Below are 17,600 nucleotides of genomic sequence, written 5' to 3'. Positions count from 1 at the left end.
ACTAACTCACAGACCTGGGAAGTGTTTTTTCTCCTTCCAGAAAGACTCGAGTACACAGTCAGGGCTCTACGTTTGGGATGTTAGTAAAAGAGACCAAGAACTCAAAAGCCAGGTGCTCCCTGGGGTGTGGGGTTGTCCCTGGCCAGGGACACTGATCTCGGCCTTGAGATAAGGGGCCAGAGGGTCAAAGTCCCCTTTTACTAGCTGACTGCAGGTGTGGGGAGATCACTCCCCGAAACTCTCTGTCGGGCCCAACCCCACCTCAGGTGTTCACAGTCCAGACAATGGGCTCCTGGTGGCCCAGGGAGGTCAAAGTAAGTCTTGCAGTTCACAGTGCAGCGGCTCAACCTGGGCATCCTGAACGCTGGGTGACAGACATGCGCCATCAGACCCGGTCAATTTTACTTATTATTTTCTTTATATGCAGTAGTGTGAGGGTGTCAGGTGCCCTGGAACTGGATTATAGTTGTGAGCTGCGATGTGGTTGCTGGAAAATGAACCCAGGTCCTCTGGGAGAGCAACCAGGGCTCTTAACCGCTGACCCATCTCTCCAGTCCCTCACTTTTATTTTTGTGTGCATATATGGCTCCCCTTTCTTTCCGTTCCTCCCCCGCTCCCCCACAGGGTTTCTCTGTGTGGCCCTGACTGCCCTGGAACTCACTCCATAGACCAGGATAACATCGAATTCAGAGGTCTGCCTGCCTCTGCCTCTTGAGTGCTGGGATTAAAGGTGTGCACTACCATCACCTGGCACCTTTTCTTACATTAATTTGCTTTTATTTTATGTGCATTGATGCTTTACCTGCATTCATGTCTACGTGAGGGTGTCGGGTCCCCAGAGCTGGAGTCACAGGTGGTTGTGAGCCCATGTGGGTGCTGGGAACCGAACCTGGGTCCTCTGCAGGGGCAGCAGGTGTGCTAACCACTGTACCCCTGTAATGTCACCCCTCTCCCACAGGGACATATGTGTCACCAAACCAGATACGGGCACAGGAGGTCACCCTGTGCAAATTAAGCAGAAATTAAGAAGAAGAAAAATTTAGCGCCCAGGGCAGGGGTGTAGAGCACCGGCTGCTCCTGCAGAGGACCTGGCTTCAATCCCAGCACACACATGGTTACAACCCTGTAGCTTCAGCTCCTGGACTTCTGAGTTGGATTTCTGGTCCCTTTCTCCCCACCCCTACCCCAACTCTGCTCTGTTTGGGGTTCATGAGTCAGGGATCATCACTTGGGAAATTGTCTTCAAGAAAGGGTCCCAGGGGCTGGAGGGGGGTGCTCAGCCAGTGAGAACGCTCGCTATACAAACATGAGGACCTGAGTTCAAATCCAGAACCCTCAAATGGCACTGAGTGACAGCCTAGCAGACGTGGGTCACCACGTGGCCTCTGCAGCTCCAGTCTCCACGTAGCTGCGCTTGGGCGAGCCCATCTGCAACCATGAGAGTGCCAAACAGCGGGAGCAGATGGACACAGGGACAGACAGACTGAGGTTCTGTAACCCAGGCTGACCTGGAACTCACAGCAATCCTCCTGCCTAAGCCTCTAGCAGGCTGGGCTGAGGAATGGGCTTCCATCGTTGTGCTCAGTGCTGTGGGACCTTTTAGGAACGGGAACCAGGCTAACTCCATGATGGTGACACCCTGAGCCCCCACATGTGTGTGTAGGGGGGCACCCAGCACCAGTAAAGAATCCAAAAAGTACCAAGCATGGTAGCTCCAGTCTTTAATCCTAGCACTCGGGAGGCAGACACAGACAGATCTCCGTGAGTTCAAACCCACCTGGTGGCTCATGCCTTTAATCCCAACACTCGGGAGGCAGAGACAGGTGGATCTCTGTGAGTTCGCGACCAACCTGGTCTACAAGAGCTAGTTCCAGAACAGGATCCAAAGCTACAGAGAAACCCTGCATCAAAAACACAACAAAACAAAAACAAGCAAACAAAAAAATCCACGAAAAACAAAATGAAACCCAGCCTGGTCTACAAAGCCAGTTCCAGGACAGCCTGGCTGCACAGAGAAACCCTGTCTCAAAAAACCAAATGAATAAATAAATTAAATTGAAGAATTCAAAAAGTGGGGCCCTATGGTGCATGCCTGTCAGTCTAGGCCCTGGAAGGCAGGAGTATGACGGGGCTAGCCTGCCGAGCAGGAGAAGACTAGAAGTCACCCTATGGCCTTAAAGAGCCTGGGTTTCAAATTCAAGAGCACTGGGGGCAATCGAGGGAAATGAAGACCTGAGGCCCTGGAGCCAAAGTCCAGGCCACCACACCGGGTCCCCGCTCCCTCCTCCTGGCCCTGCCCTTGGACCCAGGATGGAGGGTTTATGGAACCCACGTGGGCCGGGGACAAGGCTAGGGACAAGGCCGCTCCCTGCCTTCGAGCTCAGACAAAGGCGAGGAGGCCTGGGGGAGCTCACAGGACACTGGGTGGAGACCAGGGCTCTTGCACAGTCTGGAGATTGTTGCCCGGCGCTGAGTGACACATCCCTGCAGAGCCACCTCTGCCTCTTGTGACACACAGAGCTGTCCGCTGCCTGAATTAAAACATCTTTATTTCTCTCTCTCTCTCTCTTTTTTTTTATTTCCCCAAGCCAGGGTTTCTCTGTGTAGCTTTGGAGCCTGTCCTGGAATTTGCTTTGTAGACCAGGCTGGCCTCGAGCTCACAGAGATCCACTTGCCTCTGTCCTCTGAGTGCTGGCCTATTTTGAACTTTTATTTATTTTAATTTTATGTGCATTGGTGTTTTGCGTTGGGTCCCCTAGAACTAGAGTTACAGACAGGTGTGAGCTGCTGTGTGGGAGCTGGGGATTGAACCCAGGTCCTCTGCTTTTACCTGCTGAGCTATGTCACCAGCCCCTTTAAAAAAATACCTTAAGACGAGATCTTACTATGCAGCAGAGGCTGGCCTGGAACTCACAACAATCTCTGCCTCCTGTATGTCGTGGTGACAGTCCTGTGGAGGGCTTTCCAGTCGGGAGTGACAACCCGGGGCTGCCCGTCTCTGAGCTGTGTGCAAGTGTGTACCCCACCCCAGCAGAAAGAGTGACTACAGTGCCAGTCACCAGCGACATCTGCAGGAGACAGGGCCTGACCACACGAGGTCTCAGATTCCATCCCCAGCGCCCATGAGCACATGGACCAGGCATAGCACACATTTGTCACTTGGAGGCAGACAAGTGAGGAGTAATTGGAGGTCATCTTCAGTACACAGTGAGTTGGGGGTCAGCCAGAGCCACATGAGACCCAATCTCAGGAGATGAATAGAGTGGGAACAAAACTCCTCTGTGATAGGTTATGGGGTCTTTCATAAAACCTTCACCTAGGATCCCTCAGTGAGGGGCTGGGGGCGTGGTCAGGGTGGTGCCCCGCCTAGAATCCCCCAGTGAGGGACTGAGAGCGTGGTCAGGAAAGGGGTCGGGTCAACCCCTCAGTGCAGACCCCAGAATGTAGCTGTCACTGGAGGAGCTGCCGACATGAACTGGGTGTGGAGGCGGAGACTCAGCTCAGCACCCTGCAGAGTCCAAGTTACTCCACTGGGGAGAAACTAGTGCAGTGTCTGCATCACCCAGGGGAACCCCTGCCCTAGCCTTCTGGTCCATGCTGCATTAGTCTTGAAGTACCCTGGTGGAGGCTGAGCTCGCCAAACCCGGAAATGACGTCACCACCCTCCGGCCTGGGATGAGCTGCAGTCAATTCTGGGGCGCCACCGCCCTCATGTGGACGGTTCTGGAACTGCCACCTTCTGAATCTGGCATTTTATCAACTTTGATGTTAAATAAAAATTGGGTGTGGTCCTGACCACGGGCTCCGGGTCCCTGGGTGCTGGGATATCACCCGTGTCCGCATACCATCTCAGTCACGGGGGAAAAGGGTCTTATGATGCTAAGCAGGGCATTCTCTGGGAATTATGGCCTCTGGGCCCAGTGTTAAGAGTTAATGCACCTGAGGAGCTGGCTAGCTCAGGACTGAGAAGTGGGTCGGCCTCACACCCACACCCACATCATAGATAAAGAGGCCAGAGAAGACAGTGATACGGTGGGACCAGGGCAAGAGGTGACCGTCCCTACACAGGTGGACTTCTGGCCATCACACGTTCTCGGTAGCTCAGTGCCAGCACTTGGAGACAGTTCTCAGAGGCCGGCTTCAGTTTGAATCTTGTTCTTCCCAGGAAACTGCATCCATAGAGCGCTGTATTGACCTCTTTCTGAGCCCCTCCGAGGGCCGCAGCTTCCTACTCGGAGAATGCTCACCTCCAGATTACAGAACTCACCCATGCTCGGCCCCTGGTCATTCGGGACACTGGGTATCCCAGGGGCGGGCGGGGCTGCACTCTCTCTGTACTCACCCGGCAGAATCAGGGAAGCAAAGATGCGCTCTGGCCCCTTTTTATTTATTTATTTTAGCGTTTTGAATTCTTTTATTTTTCCCCACTTCTTAGAGACAGGACTTCTCGTGTGTGGCCTAGGATGCCTAGGATGGCTTCCAGCTCAGGGACCCAGCTGTCTCTGCCTCCCGAGTGCTGGGATTAAATGTGTGCACCAACACTGACCAGGTGAAAGATTTATTTGTTTATTATGGGTACAGTGTTCTGCCTGCATGTCTGCCTGCACACCAGAAGAGGGCACCAGATCTCATTACAGATGGCTGTGAACCACCATGTGGGTGCTGGGAATTGAACTCAAGACCTCTGGAAGAGCAGTCAGTGCTCCTAGCCATCTCTCCAGTCCCAGATTTATTTTTATTTCATGTGTGTGTTGCCTGCAAATGTCTGTGCACGTGTGTGTAGTACCCATGGAGGCTAGAAGGGGCCATTAGGTCCCCGGGATTGTAACCTGTGCGTGCAGTAACCTCAGAGACCAAAATGGGCGGTTAGGTCCTCAGAACTGGAGCCACAGGCGGTTTGGGCCCCATGGTGGTTCTGGGAACCAAACTTGGGTCCTCTGTAGGGGCAGCCAGCGAGCTAACCACTGAGCTTCTCTGCACCCAGAGTGCAGCAAGGGCTGGCCTGGGATCCTCCTGTGTTCTCACACCTCCGCACCTTGGAACAGCACTTGTGCCACCGCACCAAGTCACGTGTGGCCTCGAACCCGGGTCCTCCTGCAACATGTAAGCCCTCTCCCACATGATCTCCCAGCTGCAACACTTCTGTTTCTTGAGACAGGGTCTCATGGAGTCCAGACTTCAAACTCAAATCAGTAGCCCAGATTGGACTCCCGAGCCCTCTTCCTCGGTCTCCTGTGGGCCACCCCACAAACAGAAGCCCGGAGAGGGACATCTTGGGGACCAGGAAAGGCCAAGGGGAGTAGCCCAAGCCTCTCTATTCCCCCAACCTAAGTGTCCCTGCAGACACACTCAGCTTCAGAATTACACCAATGGTCCCCAGGGAGTCTGGGCAAGGCCTCAAACACCCCAGGTGACTCCCTGATCTGAGGTGTCCTCCTCGCGGGTGTGTCTGGTGCCTGATCCTGAGCAGAGAGAAATCACCGATGCAACGCCACTGCCCCTGAGGAGACTGGGGGAGGGGCTTCCAGTCCACTGTCCCCCCCCCCCACACTCATGGCTAGGCCACAAGCTCCTTAATAAACCAGGTATGATGGCTCGCACCTGTCCTCCCAGCACTCTGGAGATAGAGGCAGGGCAATGGATGTTCAAGGTCAGCCTCAGCTACAGAAGGAGTTGGGGTTCAGCTTGGGCTACCTGTGACCCTGTGTCAAAAAGAAATTAAAAACAAAATAAAACCAAGTCGTTTGGGAGTTGGGCCCTGTCCTAGGTTTTGGAGCAGGAATAGGACAAAAGGAACAAATACCTAGATGTACAGAGCACCAATAGGTGGTGGGGCAGAGGTCACAGCCGCCATTGGGTGCTGGGGGAACAGGACCCCGAGGGAGGCCTGCGAGGGTGCAGTCTGGCTTGTGTGTGTGTGGTCGGTTCTTTTGTTGTTTGCAGCGTGGGAGACGGCAGGGCCTGTGCTCACCCAGAGGCCAGCACCACACCTCAGCCTGTAGGTGTTTGACGTCGGGACTCATGTCAATGTGAAGCACAGTCTGGCTTCACATTCCCTAAGTAGCTGAGAATGTCCAGGGACTTCTGGTGCCTCTGTCTTCCATGACATGACGGGCGTCTATCACCGCTTTACCCGGCTCTAAAAGGGAGGAAACGTAACATTAAGTCCTAAGACTACAGCCTGTCCACATACCCAGATCTGACTCGCCTGGAGGACAGAGGAATTGCCCAGGGCTTCTGCACAGGCCCTGGGGAGCACTGGCGGGGGTGGGGCGGGAGGACTCAGGTCTCAAGCCTGTGGGTGCCTTCTCAGCTTTAAGGTCATTGGCAGTCAGGGCTCAGTAAACACTCAAGAGGAAACAAATGAACAGAGGAGCCCCTCTCCCATTCCCTCCCATCCCTACTCCCACCTGGGGCAAGGAGGCCTTGCTTAGGTTAGTGCGCCGGCCTCACTAACTGGACACTTGTTCCTCACACAGCCCCGTGCTCCTTTGTGTCCAGCGGGGAGGACCCCGAGGGTGCAGTGCTGCAGACTAAGTATGGGGTGGGGGATGGGCATCAAGGAGCCCAGACTCCCCCAGTCTGGCCTGAGCTGCTGTGTTTTGGGTTGGTAGCTCGAAGCCCTTGTTCTGAGATGTTTTTAGACAAGGCTCTTTTGGGAGGGTCTCATGTAGCCCAGGCTGGCCTCAGACTAACTGCTCATCCCCCTGCCTCTGCTGCTTGCTTCCCATAGTGTGTGGTGAGCACTCACTTAAGAACCCAGGCCTTAGCTGGGGTGCCGGTGACATGGTGACATCCGGGACTGAGGTGGAAGGCAGGTGCAGCAGTCAGTGTGGCAGGACCCAGGACATACAGACGATTCCCTTGGCATCCCAGTGCCTCTCGGGCTCAGCTCCAGCCAGTGTCTCAGAGTCACCTGCCACCCTCCAAAAGGACCAACACAATGGAACCTGAGTCTACATGCCCCCGCCACCTGCCCTTTCTGTGCCTCCAGCCCTTCACTCCCTTGGCGACACCGGTGGCTCCTTCCAGCTCAAGAGTTTACACCAGAGCCTGGTGCAGACAGAGGACCTGGACAGACAGCTCAGCGGTTAGCACACTGGTGGCCCCTGCAGAGGACCTGGGTTTGATTCCCAGTACTACCAAGCTGCTCAAACTGCCTGTGACTCTGGTTCTGGGAACCCAACGCCCTCTTCCAGCCTCTGCCAGCACAGTCCCCTCCCGACCGCTGTGGGTACTGAATACACACATGGGGTGTGCAGACATATACTCTGGGATGTACAAAATCAATAAAAACCAGAGAAACCCTGTCTCAGAAAAATAAAAATCAAGAACCTGTTGAGGTACCAATAAAAACCAGAAATAGGAGCGCCCTGACCCAGGCCTTCCATCCCAGGTTTTGTGGGACCGAGGCAGAAGAACCCCAAGTCCCAAGACAGACAGCCTGAGTTACTTAGACCCAGTAATCCAGTCTCAAAATGGAGAGTAAAAAAGGTAGATTGGGGCCTGGCTCAGGGCAGAAATCCCCAATGTGTCACACAGATCCAGACTGGCAGGAGAACACCCTCGGACTCCCCGGTCAATCAATTAATGTCAGTGGATATGTCAACTCGTGCATTCAACACAGTCTAACTGCAACGTTGTCCTTCCCGGCATGCTTTAGAACGTTGTTCATCTAGTTATTAATTAATTAATTACTTTGCTTATTGTATTTTTGAGGCAGGGTCTCCCTATGTACCTTTCTGAGCTGAGATTAAAGGTCCTGAGTTTGTCACCTTTCCCTGGCTAATGGAAGGAAGGAGGGAGGGAGGGCGGGAGGGAGCAGAAAGAAAGGAAGGAGGAAAGGAGGAAGGAGGAAGGAAGGAAGGAGGGAGGGAGGAAGGGAGGGAGGGAGGAAAGAGGAAGGGAGGAAGCAAAAACAACTTGCAAGCATGCAAGAAGAAGCCTCGGGGTGCTGGTGGGTCCTCAGCAGCCTGCCGTGATCTGTGTCAGGCTGTGTTGGTCTCCTCGGCCCCCACAGTGCGTGGCTTTGCGGTTTGTATCATCCTTGTGGTTGGGAAGGGCAGGGTGGGGATGTGACCACACAGAGCCAGCCACTGCCATGAAACTTGACTTTCTAGGACTTGAAGATGCTGGCCTGGTTGGAATCAGAAGGTGCCACCAGGAAACAGGGTCTGTCTGTCCCAGTGTGGGACAGGAGGACGGCCACAGGGAAAGCGGGCCTGGTACAGGAGGATCAGGAATTCAGGGTTACCCTCTGCTGCGGATTTCCAGGCCAGCCTGGCTACGTGAGACCATAGTCTCATAAAATGAGACAATGTCACACTCAACAGTGGAACCTTCACAGAAGCCCTGTCGTGAGCAGGGTCTGGGCCGTGGCCCCCAGGGCCTTGTCCTTGTCCTCTATGGTTCAGCTGCTTCCCCACCTCCCAACTCCCCACTGGGGTTCAGCATCACAGTGCACCAGGCCTTGCTGGCCACTTGTTTCTCCTCCAGCTTTTTGGCCACCTGAACAGAACAGTTGATGACATTTGTCCGTCTGTCTCAGGTATGTGACAGGATCTTGCTTTACACCTCAGGCTGGCTTGAAATTGTGGGAACCCCCCTGCCCCAGCTTGCTATGGAATGCTGGGATAACGGATCTTAGCTCAGGGAACTAGTTTCTTTTTATATATTTATTTATGTTTCATTTTTTTATTATTTTTGAGAAAGGACTCATGTAGCCCTGGCTGTCCTGGAACTCACAAAGATTCCCCTGCCTCTGCCACCCCAGTGCTGGGATTAAAGGCCTGACCACCAGCAGCTCCTGTGGAACTCTTTAACTTTTTGTTGTTTTGAGATAGGGGCTCGTGCAGCCCAGACTGTGCAGGAACTCGACGTGGAGATGGGGCTGGTGTCCACCTTCCTCTGCATTGGGGTAATGCCTTGCACCACCACTCAAAGCCTGTTTTACTTTTTGTTGTTTTGAGATCCAATCTCAGGTAGCCCAGGTTGGCCAGGAACTCTTGATCCTTCGGCCTCCACCCCCCAGTCAGTGCATGACAAGCTGGGCACCCATTTGTGGGACTGGTGTCAGTCACCATGCTGCCCAGTGTGCCCCCCAACCGTGCCAACCTTTACCACTCCAGAGAGATCAAGACACACCGTAGGCGCTCCATAAATGCACCTTGGCGCCTGGGCGCCCAGGCTGTGGGTCTGGGGGCTGGGGGCTGGGGCGGGACAGGAACGGGACACTGAGGCAGGCCTCGGGCCGGGGCCGCGGCGGGGGCGGGGCGCGCGGGGCCAAGGTCACGGGTGGGGCGTCCGGGCCTGCGCAGTGCCGGGCGCGGCAGGTGGAGCGGGAGCCCGGGCGGCACCGCGTCGCCATTACACAATAGCGCGGGCGGCGCGGGCGGGCGGCGGGCGGCGCAGGAGGCGGGACGCGGGGCCCCGGAGCTGCCGATCGGGGACAAAGCGCGGCCGCCCGGCGCCCCCCGAGCCGCCCGAGCCGGGGCGCAGCCCGCGCCCCCCGCGACTGACATGATGTTTCCGCAAAGCCGGCACTCGGTAAGGGGGACCCCGCGCGCTGCACCCCGGAGCTCGCCCTGCACCCCCAGCTCGGCTCACTGCACCCCCGTAGCTCGGATCCCGCCTGTCTCCCCGCCCAGGGCCTGTCCCAGGGGCTCCTTACGCGCCTCCAGCTCCCAGAGGCCTGTCCCTCAGTCCTGGGGGGTCTGTCCCCAGGGTCCTTGCACCCCCATAATCCAGGCCGTGCGCACCCCACCGGCCCAGCACTGCATCCTTCAGCCCGGATCCCTGAACTTGAATCCCGGCCCCGAGACCCCCTACCCTCTGTCCATCCCGACTCCAGGGTCCCGTTCCCCCCCACCGTCAGGCTCCGGACCAGTCTGTCTCCCAGCCCAGGGCCCCGCACCCCACTCCAGCCGCATCAGGCCTGTCTCCCAGCCCTGGGGCACAGGCCCTGCAGCACCCCAAGCCCAGGCGGCGCATGTCCTCCAGCCTGAGACCTTGCACGCCCAACTCTGGGCTCTGCACCCCCCAGGCCCAGCTCGCTAATGACTCCAGACCGGCCTGCCCCCAAGTCCAAGGCCCTGCACTTCCTTCCACCTCAGATCTGTCCTGTCCCTAAGTCTGCTGCCCAGCACCCCCGAATTCAGGCCCCGCATCCCCCGCCTCTCCCTTCAGCCCGGTCGGGCCTGGCGTCACCATCCGGGCCCAGCGCCACCCCCCAGCCTGGCCGGCCCTGCGTTCTTCAGCAGCAGGCCCCGCATCCCAGAGGCCTGCCTCCTCCCAGCCCCCATCGTGCCAACACCAGGGTGCGTGGGACCCTGCACCCCTATAACGCCCAGTGTGTGCCTGCCCCTGTCCGGAGCCCGAGCCCCCCCTCCACGTCTGCTCCCTCCAGCTGCAGGCGCCCCCCCCATCCAAGCCCGGCCCGTCTTGCCTCCCACCCTAGCTCCCAGTGGCTCTGCACCCCGTTCCCTGCTTCCAGTCTTGCTCTCCCAGACGCTTACTTTGCTTCCCAAATCCGAGAATCTTACACCCTAACTCTTGGCCCAGTGTCCTCAGATGCCGGCCCAGTACATCCCCTCACCCCAGGGACACCCCTCTGTCCGTGTCCCCCCCCCCCCCCCAGCTACAGACTCCCTCTCTGACTCCCAGCCCTGTCTTCTTCCCATGGCTTTGGCTGGGGCCTGGAGGGACCCCTGGGGTGGGGCAGATTTTGGGGTCTCCTCCTGGAATAGCACACCCGAGGAAACAGGTGTGATGGGTACCCCCAGGAAATGGTGGGGCAGTAGCAAGGTTCATCTTCCAAGCTGGCTTTGAGGGCAGGCCTGTGCCCTGCTTAACATAGAGGGGCTTCCCGGGGACTCCTTGGGGCAGCCGGAGGACAGAGGTGTACCCCTCCCCATGGGTGCCTGTGGCCCCAAATGACCCGCGCTAAAAGCACCCCATTGCCTGCGGGCCTCCCTGCCCCCTCCTGGCTCCCTCAGAGAGGACCTGCAGAGCGCAGCCCAGGAAGTGGGGCGTGGGCGGGGCACTCACCCTCCCACACTCCCACCCCGCATCCTGCAGGGCTCCTCCCACCTCCCCCAGCAGCTCAAGTTCACCACCTCGGACTCCTGCGACCGCATCAAAGATGAGTTCCAGTTACTGCAAGCACAGTACCACAGGTGAGCCGGGCTGGGGCCGCACCCTTGGAAGAGGGGGCTCGTCCAGAACCTGGAGGAAGGCTGGTGGGGGTTGAGGCCAGCCTGGGCTACATACCAAACCAGCAGCCCCATAGTGTGGAGGAGGAAACTGAGGCACACACGGTTCATGGCTTCAGAGACCCTGTCAGCAGTGATCTCACTGTAACACGGGCCCTGTGGAGCCCACACAGCCCACCTCACCCCTTTCTCCAGTTGTGGGGCGGGGAGCTTGTTGGTGTCCCCCACACCCTCCAGCTGGCTGGCTCCCACAAATCCTCTTCCTGCTTCTCATATGTGAAACTGATCACCCTGAAACCCAGAGAGGTCCGCATTTTCCAAGGGTTTGCACAGCACAGAAGCAGCCTGAGGCTGGGGAGTGGCTCAGGGTCCCCATTTTACTCCATAACCCAACGGTGATTGGGCATGGGGGTTCCAGACCTGACATTCCAGCCCTCAGACACATGGGCAGCAGGATGGAGGTGTTCTGGGCTAGGCTGAGGTATAGAGCAAACCTCTGTCTCAGAAAACAAATAATAGTAACAACCACATAATAATAATAGTAGTAATAATAATAATATTAATAAACTTTGAAAGACCTTTAGATTTTTTTCATGAAAAAGAGGAAATCTCAGATTTTGTGAAATTTTTTTAATTTATATTTTTACTTTTTGGTATTTATTTTGAGACAGGGTCTCATGTAACCCAGGCTTTCCCCAGCTGCCTTTGTAGCCAAAGATGACCTTGAGCTAATAGTAGACAGGCAAGTAGGGCTTCCTGTGCTGGGCCAGCGGGCTACCCATTGAGCCTCCCCCATAGCACCCACCCCCGTGGTTCTGGTCCCCACTTGTGTCTGTGGCCCCATCCCCCTTGGGGAACCTGGCTGACCTCGTCAAGATCCACAGGCTGCTATGTGCTGTCCCCCCCACCCCCAGGGGGATGGATGGGGGGGATGGATGTTCTCTCTGAGCTGCCTTGTGCTCTGTAATGGGCCAGGGTTCCCAGCTGTGTGGGGTGGTGGGTGAAGGGGCTCCCACTTGGGAGCGACATCCACACTTTGAGAATAAGTTCCCTGGGAATAGTTTCTGTGTCGGTCCCCCCACTATCCCCCCTTTCCCCTTGGTGCTCATGGCTGAGCCACGCCCAGCTTGAACTTACTATTATTTATTCGTGTGTGTGTGCGCGTGCGTGCGTGTGTGTGTGTGTCCACCACATGACAGCAGTGTCCCTATTGGTCTCTCGAGCTCCTGTATCTCCCCCAGTCCTCACCTCGTGGGAGGACATGACACAAGCCTGGGTTTTCCCAGCCTGACTCTGGGATTCGAACTGGGATCCTTGTGTTTGAGCTGCAGTCGCTTGACCCGCTAAGCCCTGCTGGGACCCAGTCACCTCAATACTCAGTCATTTTGTGAGAACGGTTGGCTGTGAGACCAGGCTAGACTAGTTGGGGACCCAGCCAGGGTGGGATCCTGGCTCCAAGACAGCCTGAGACGTCCTCCTGCGGCTGCTTTTATTTTATATATTTTTTGCCTTTTCTTTTTCTTTTTTTTTGTTTTGTTTTGTTTTGTTTTTTGAGACGGGGTCTCTCTACACAGCCCTGGAACTTGCTCTGTAGACCAGTCTGACCGCGAGCTAGGAGATTCTCCTGCTTCTGCTTCGCAAGTGCAGGATATTTTAATTTTCAGATAGGGTAGAATTCGTGGCTACCCTCCTGGTCACTCTCTCACGTTCCAAAGTGTTGTTTTGTTTTGCTTTTTTTGCTTGTTTCTTTTCTGGATTTAAAAAGAAATATTTCTTATTACATTTATGGGGGGGTGTCACGGTACAGTGTGAAGGTCAGAGGACAGTTTAGGGGATGTCACTTCCCTCCTTCCTCAGCGAGCCCCAGACCCTTTGACCCCACTGGCCCCTCACCATCCTGGCTGTAACTGGGGCCCAGAGAAGTAGAGCAGGTGACCCAGAATGGAGCCAGGGAGATGGCAGGGCTGGTGCGAAGGCTCCTGAAGCCAGGATCCCTTGGGGGCCTCTTCCGCTGTCCCCCTCAATCCTAGGCCCCCTCAGTCTCTTCATTTGTCTGTGTGTGAAGAAAGTTCTTAGTTAGGTTACTGCTCAGCTGTGTGACCTTGAACTGCTCACTCACCCTCTCTGGGCACCCACTGAGTCACCTGTGAAGATGGAAGCCAAGTTATGCAGACCTCATCCGTTGGCCACAGAGGCACCTCTGCCTTGGTGGTTGTTATTTTGTGGAGATTGCTCTCATAGTTTCACAGTAGGGTAAACTGAGGCAACCCTGCCTGCCCAGGATTGCAGAAAACCTAGGGGTGACCTTAAATGTAGCCAGATGTGGTGCAGGCCTGCTGCCCGGCATGCAGGGAGCTAAGGCAGGGGAATCAGGAGTTCAGGGTCATCCTCAGCTCCACAGTGAGCAAGCCTGGGCTACATGAGACCCTGTCTCAAAAACACAAACCAAAAAGTTTTCAGTTTGACCCTCCAGAAGGCGGGCTGAGGGGACCTGAGCTACTCTTGTGTGTCCTCAGCCTCAAGCTGGAGTGTGACAAGCTGGCCAGCGAAAAATCAGAGATGCAGCGGCATTATGTCATGGTAAAGTCCCCTGAGGGACCCGGGGGTCCGGGCGGGTGACCCCAGACTCCCCACACAGCGCAGGTGCCTGCTACCGAGTCCCCGTGGCCGAGGGTGGCCTGGCCGCCAGCCCGGGTAGTGGCTGAGGTGCCAAACTACTGACTTGCATCCTGGGCCTGCCAGGACCCTGCTGTCCTTGGCTGCAGCTGGAGGAGGCGGCGTGGAAGTCAGCCACAGCCAGCCAGCCTGCCGGAAGCAACTGGGGAGCCATCACCAGTCCCCTCCCTTCAGGCTATCCGGATAGGCATCCCTTAACCCTTCCATGGCCAGAGCCCTCCTAACCCCGTGGGACCTGTAGATCCTTGCAGGGAAGGTTGGGGGGTCTTAGGGCTTTGTGACAGGGGTCGTGAAGAACAACTAGAAACTCAGTGGATGGGAGGGCACAAGGAATGCTGGGATGTGTGGAGTGAGCCCTTGGTCCGTGACATGCCTCCTTCCCCACCCTGCAGTACTATGAGATGTCCTATGGCTTGAACATCGAGATGCATAAACAGGTAAGCCTCAGTTTCCCTCATCACCTCAGCGCCCAGTGACTTCCAGACTGAGAACCCCCAGAGGCGGACCCAGCACCCCCACATCTTAGCCCTTCTGGGTGGGCCTGGCTGGCCCCCAGGCATGGCCTCAGCCCCGTCCCCACCCCCTCCAAGTGTCCCCCAGGTACTGAGGGAAATTATGTGTGTTCCAGGCTGAAATCGTGAAGAGGCTGAATGGGATTTGCGCCCAGGTTCTGCCCTATTTGTCACAGGAGGTAAGCAAGCCGCCATGGGGGGGGGCATAAAGGGGGACCCGGGTGGAGGGAGGGCAGATGATGGGGGACCCAGGAGGGCAGCTTTCAGAGAAAATTCCCCGAGCTGGACTCCTCGCCATGGCCACCCCACATCCTCCCATGGTCCCCGAGTACCTAGGGCATGGCTTCCCTGTGCATTCCAGCGGCTGTCCGCTGCACAGAAGCCCCACCCCCATTTCTTTACGCCAGTCTCTTTCTCAATTGATTGTCCCTTTGCGTGAGGGAACAGTCACTGCCCCCTCCCCCTGTCTGTTCCAGCATCAGCAACAGGTCCTGGGAGCCATCGAGAGAGCCAAGCAGGTCACGGCTCCTGAGCTGAACTCCATCATCCGAGTAAGTCAGAGCACCTGGGTGAGCAGGGGACAGTGACTCAGGTGGGCAGATGGCCCAGACAGCCAGGTGACAGGTGACCCGTGTGACAGGATGACAGGAGGTGGGGGGTTCGGGCGGGCAGGTGACTGGCAGATGACCTGGATAGGCAGGAGACCGGCGACAGGGACACAGATGGACACCTGACTCAGATGGGCAGGTAGCTGACAGTGATGAGGACCTATGTAGGGTCCCTCAGTAATTCAGGTGACTGACCGGTGTCCTGGGTGGGCAGATGACCCGGATGAACCTGGGATGACCCCGTCCCCCCCTCACCCCTGCAGCAGCAGCTCCAGGCTCACCAGCTGTCCCAGCTGCAGGCGCTGGCCCTGCCCCTGACACCGCTGCCCGTGGGGCTCCAACCGCCATCACTCCCTGCAGTCAGCGCGGGCACCGGCCTGCTGTCCCTCTCGGCTCTGGGCTCTCAGGCACACCTCTCTAAGGAGGACAAGAATGGACATGATGGGGACACCCACCAGGAGGATGACGGCGAGAAGTCGGATTAGCTCCCGGGGAGGGGGGAGGGGGGAGGGGACACAGGGGAGACAGGCACAGAGAGGGAGCGGTGTTCCGAGGGCCACACAGCACAGAGCTCGGTCGCTACCCAAGCTTCCACCCCCAGTCCTGGTTCCAGCCTGCTTGCCCTGCACCCTGGGCCTAGGGGACCTCAGAGGGACACCCCAGGTTACAGAGGGCAGCAAGAAATCCCCCACCTGCGACATTTATCTGGGTCACCGCCACCAGTCTTGGCCCAGAATGTACACAATGCAACTCTAGCTGCCCCTTTCCGCCCTGAGTCCTCCCCGTCCCCCATCTCTGCTTCCCCACACTGTACACTTGCTAGGTCCAGACACCCCCCCCCCAACTCACCCAGTCCAGTTCCCTCGCCCACGAAGGAGGGGAACAGAGGAAGTGACATGAAGGCTTGGGACTGCAGCGGGGGCGGGCACCCACAAACTTCCCTTCTCCCCTTCCCCAAATAAACATGAGGGTTCTGAATTTGGTTTGTTTATTATTCCTTTTTTTGCCCCAGTATTCTATAGCTTGTCTTCTAAGAAAGGGGATTTAAAGAAAGAAAAAGAGGAAAGAGTTAAAAGACCGAAGCGCCACGCGTGTATGTGTATATAGTTAGCTTTGGTGTGTCGTCCTGGTCTCCCCACGAAGGGAGATTGCTGTACTGAGGGTGGGGTCTAGCTGTGCCTTTAAAATAAAAACATGAAAAGGTTGGCCGCTGTGTCCCTGCCTCTGTCTTGTGGGGTGGGGACCCCCTTTCCTCTGGACAGGTGAGCAGAGTTGGCTGTGGCAATCCCGGCGGTGGGGACTTCGCTGAGCCCTGCTAGGCTGTCTGTGGGAAGGCCCTGGCATGAATCTCTACTTGTTTTTATTTTTTTAATAGTTACTGGTTTCTTAGGCGTTTTGTCTGCTCAGACATTGTGCAGAAGTCTGTTCTCCACCATGTGGGCCTGGGAATCGAACTCGGAATGTCAGGCTTCGCTGCAGTCGCCTTTACTCATGGAGCCGTCTCAGCGACCCTGTTTTTGTTGGACTAGCTTGTTTGTTGTGTTTTGAGGCACGGTCTCTGTAACCCGTGCCCTAGAACTCCTCGCAGAGACCCTTCTGCCTCTGTGCCACCGGGCCCTGACCACCTTTGTGTTTTGAGGTGGGCTCTTGCTAGAGCCCAGGCCTAAGGACCATAAGGCCTGGGGTTCACCCTGGATTCTGGGATGCTGTGCCCACTTGGGTTCTTCAGCCAGAGTCTGCTCCTGGGAAGATCAGTCTGAGGGGCCCAGGTGATAGCTGTCACTTTCCCCCCAGGGTTCCTGTGGGGGGGCTCCTGCCAGCAGCTGGGCTGTGGGTGGAGGGACCCCAGGGAGAGCTAGTCTGACCTTGGGTAATTCCTCTGCTGATGGTCTGGTCACCCAATGAAGGGGGTCAAGGGAGGAGGATGGGATGGGGAGAGGGTAAGACTTCCAGCTCCTCATGCCCAGTGAGGACCAGTGACCTCTCCAGGTGCCTCACTGGGGATTTGGCTGGGTCTGTAAAGTCCCACAGGAGACCTTCTCCCACTCTGTCCCCATCCACTCTGTTCTGGGGTCAGCCTCTGGCTAGGGGACTCTTGGGGTTGTAGGTCCCCACCCCAGGTCCTAGTCCCTGAGGCTCTGTGGAGGCTGAGGCCCAGGTCCAATGGGACCCGACCCTGTCGCCAGCAAGGAGTAGACTCCAGGCAGTGACTGTCCCCTCCACCCAATCTGAGATTCATCCTGGCAGGGGGGAGGGGTGGGGGCTGGAGAGATGGCTCAGAGGTTAAGAGCATTGCCTGGTCTTCCAAAGGTCCTGAGTTCAAATCCCGGCAACCACATGGTGGCTCACAACTATCTGTAATGAGGTCTGGTGCCCTCTTCTGGCCTGCAGACATACATGCAGACAGAATATTGTATACATAATAATAAATAAAAAAAGATTCATTCTGGTGTGAAGATGGTGAAATTCCTGTTGTGCCGACGGGGAAACTGAGGCCCACTGAAGTGCAGGAAATCATACAAGGCTACAGAAAGATACTAGGTTCCCTCTGCGTTGGGAGACCATGGCAGCACCAGGGGAGGCCAGGGTAGTAC

General features: G+C 56.6%; 1 protein-coding gene across 1 annotated transcript; it reads left to right on the top strand.

Moving 5' to 3' along the window:
• Positions 1-9,383: 9,383 nt before the first annotated feature.
• Positions 9,384-16,212, top strand: Tle5 (TLE family member 5, transcriptional modulator). Its single transcript, XM_087909319.1, has 7 exons — positions 9,384-9,546; positions 11,077-11,174; positions 13,727-13,790; positions 14,279-14,323; positions 14,515-14,577; positions 14,875-14,949; positions 15,270-16,212. Exons 1-7 carry the CDS (start codon positions 9,520-9,522, stop codon positions 15,489-15,491), a joined length of 594 nt encoding a protein of 197 aa, XP_087765445.1. The 5' UTR covers positions 9,384-9,519; the 3' UTR covers positions 15,492-16,212.
• The last annotated feature ends 1,388 nt before the right edge of the window (positions 16,213-17,600 follow it).

This window comes from Myodes glareolus, chromosome 8 (genome assembly GCF_982192425.1).
Source record: "Myodes glareolus chromosome 8, mMyoGla1.1, whole genome shotgun sequence".
Classification (NCBI taxonomy): domain Eukaryota; kingdom Metazoa; phylum Chordata; class Mammalia; order Rodentia; family Cricetidae; genus Myodes; species Myodes glareolus.
The sequence above is the reverse complement of the archived record's forward strand: the minus strand, read 5'-3'. Positions and strand labels throughout refer to the sequence as shown.

Excerpts from the sequence above, each read along its gene's own strand:
- Tle5 (XM_087909319.1), top strand. The coding sequence starts at position 9,520 with ATGATGTTTCCGCAAAGCCGGCACTCG. Across the intron at positions 11,175-13,726 it reads CTGCAAGCACAGTACCACAG|CCTCAAGCTGGAGTGTGACA; the intron begins GTGAGCCGGGCT and ends GTGTGTCCTCAG. Across the intron at positions 14,950-15,269 it reads AGCTGAACTCCATCATCCGA|CAGCAGCTCCAGGCTCACCA; the intron begins GTAAGTCAGAGC and ends TCACCCCTGCAG.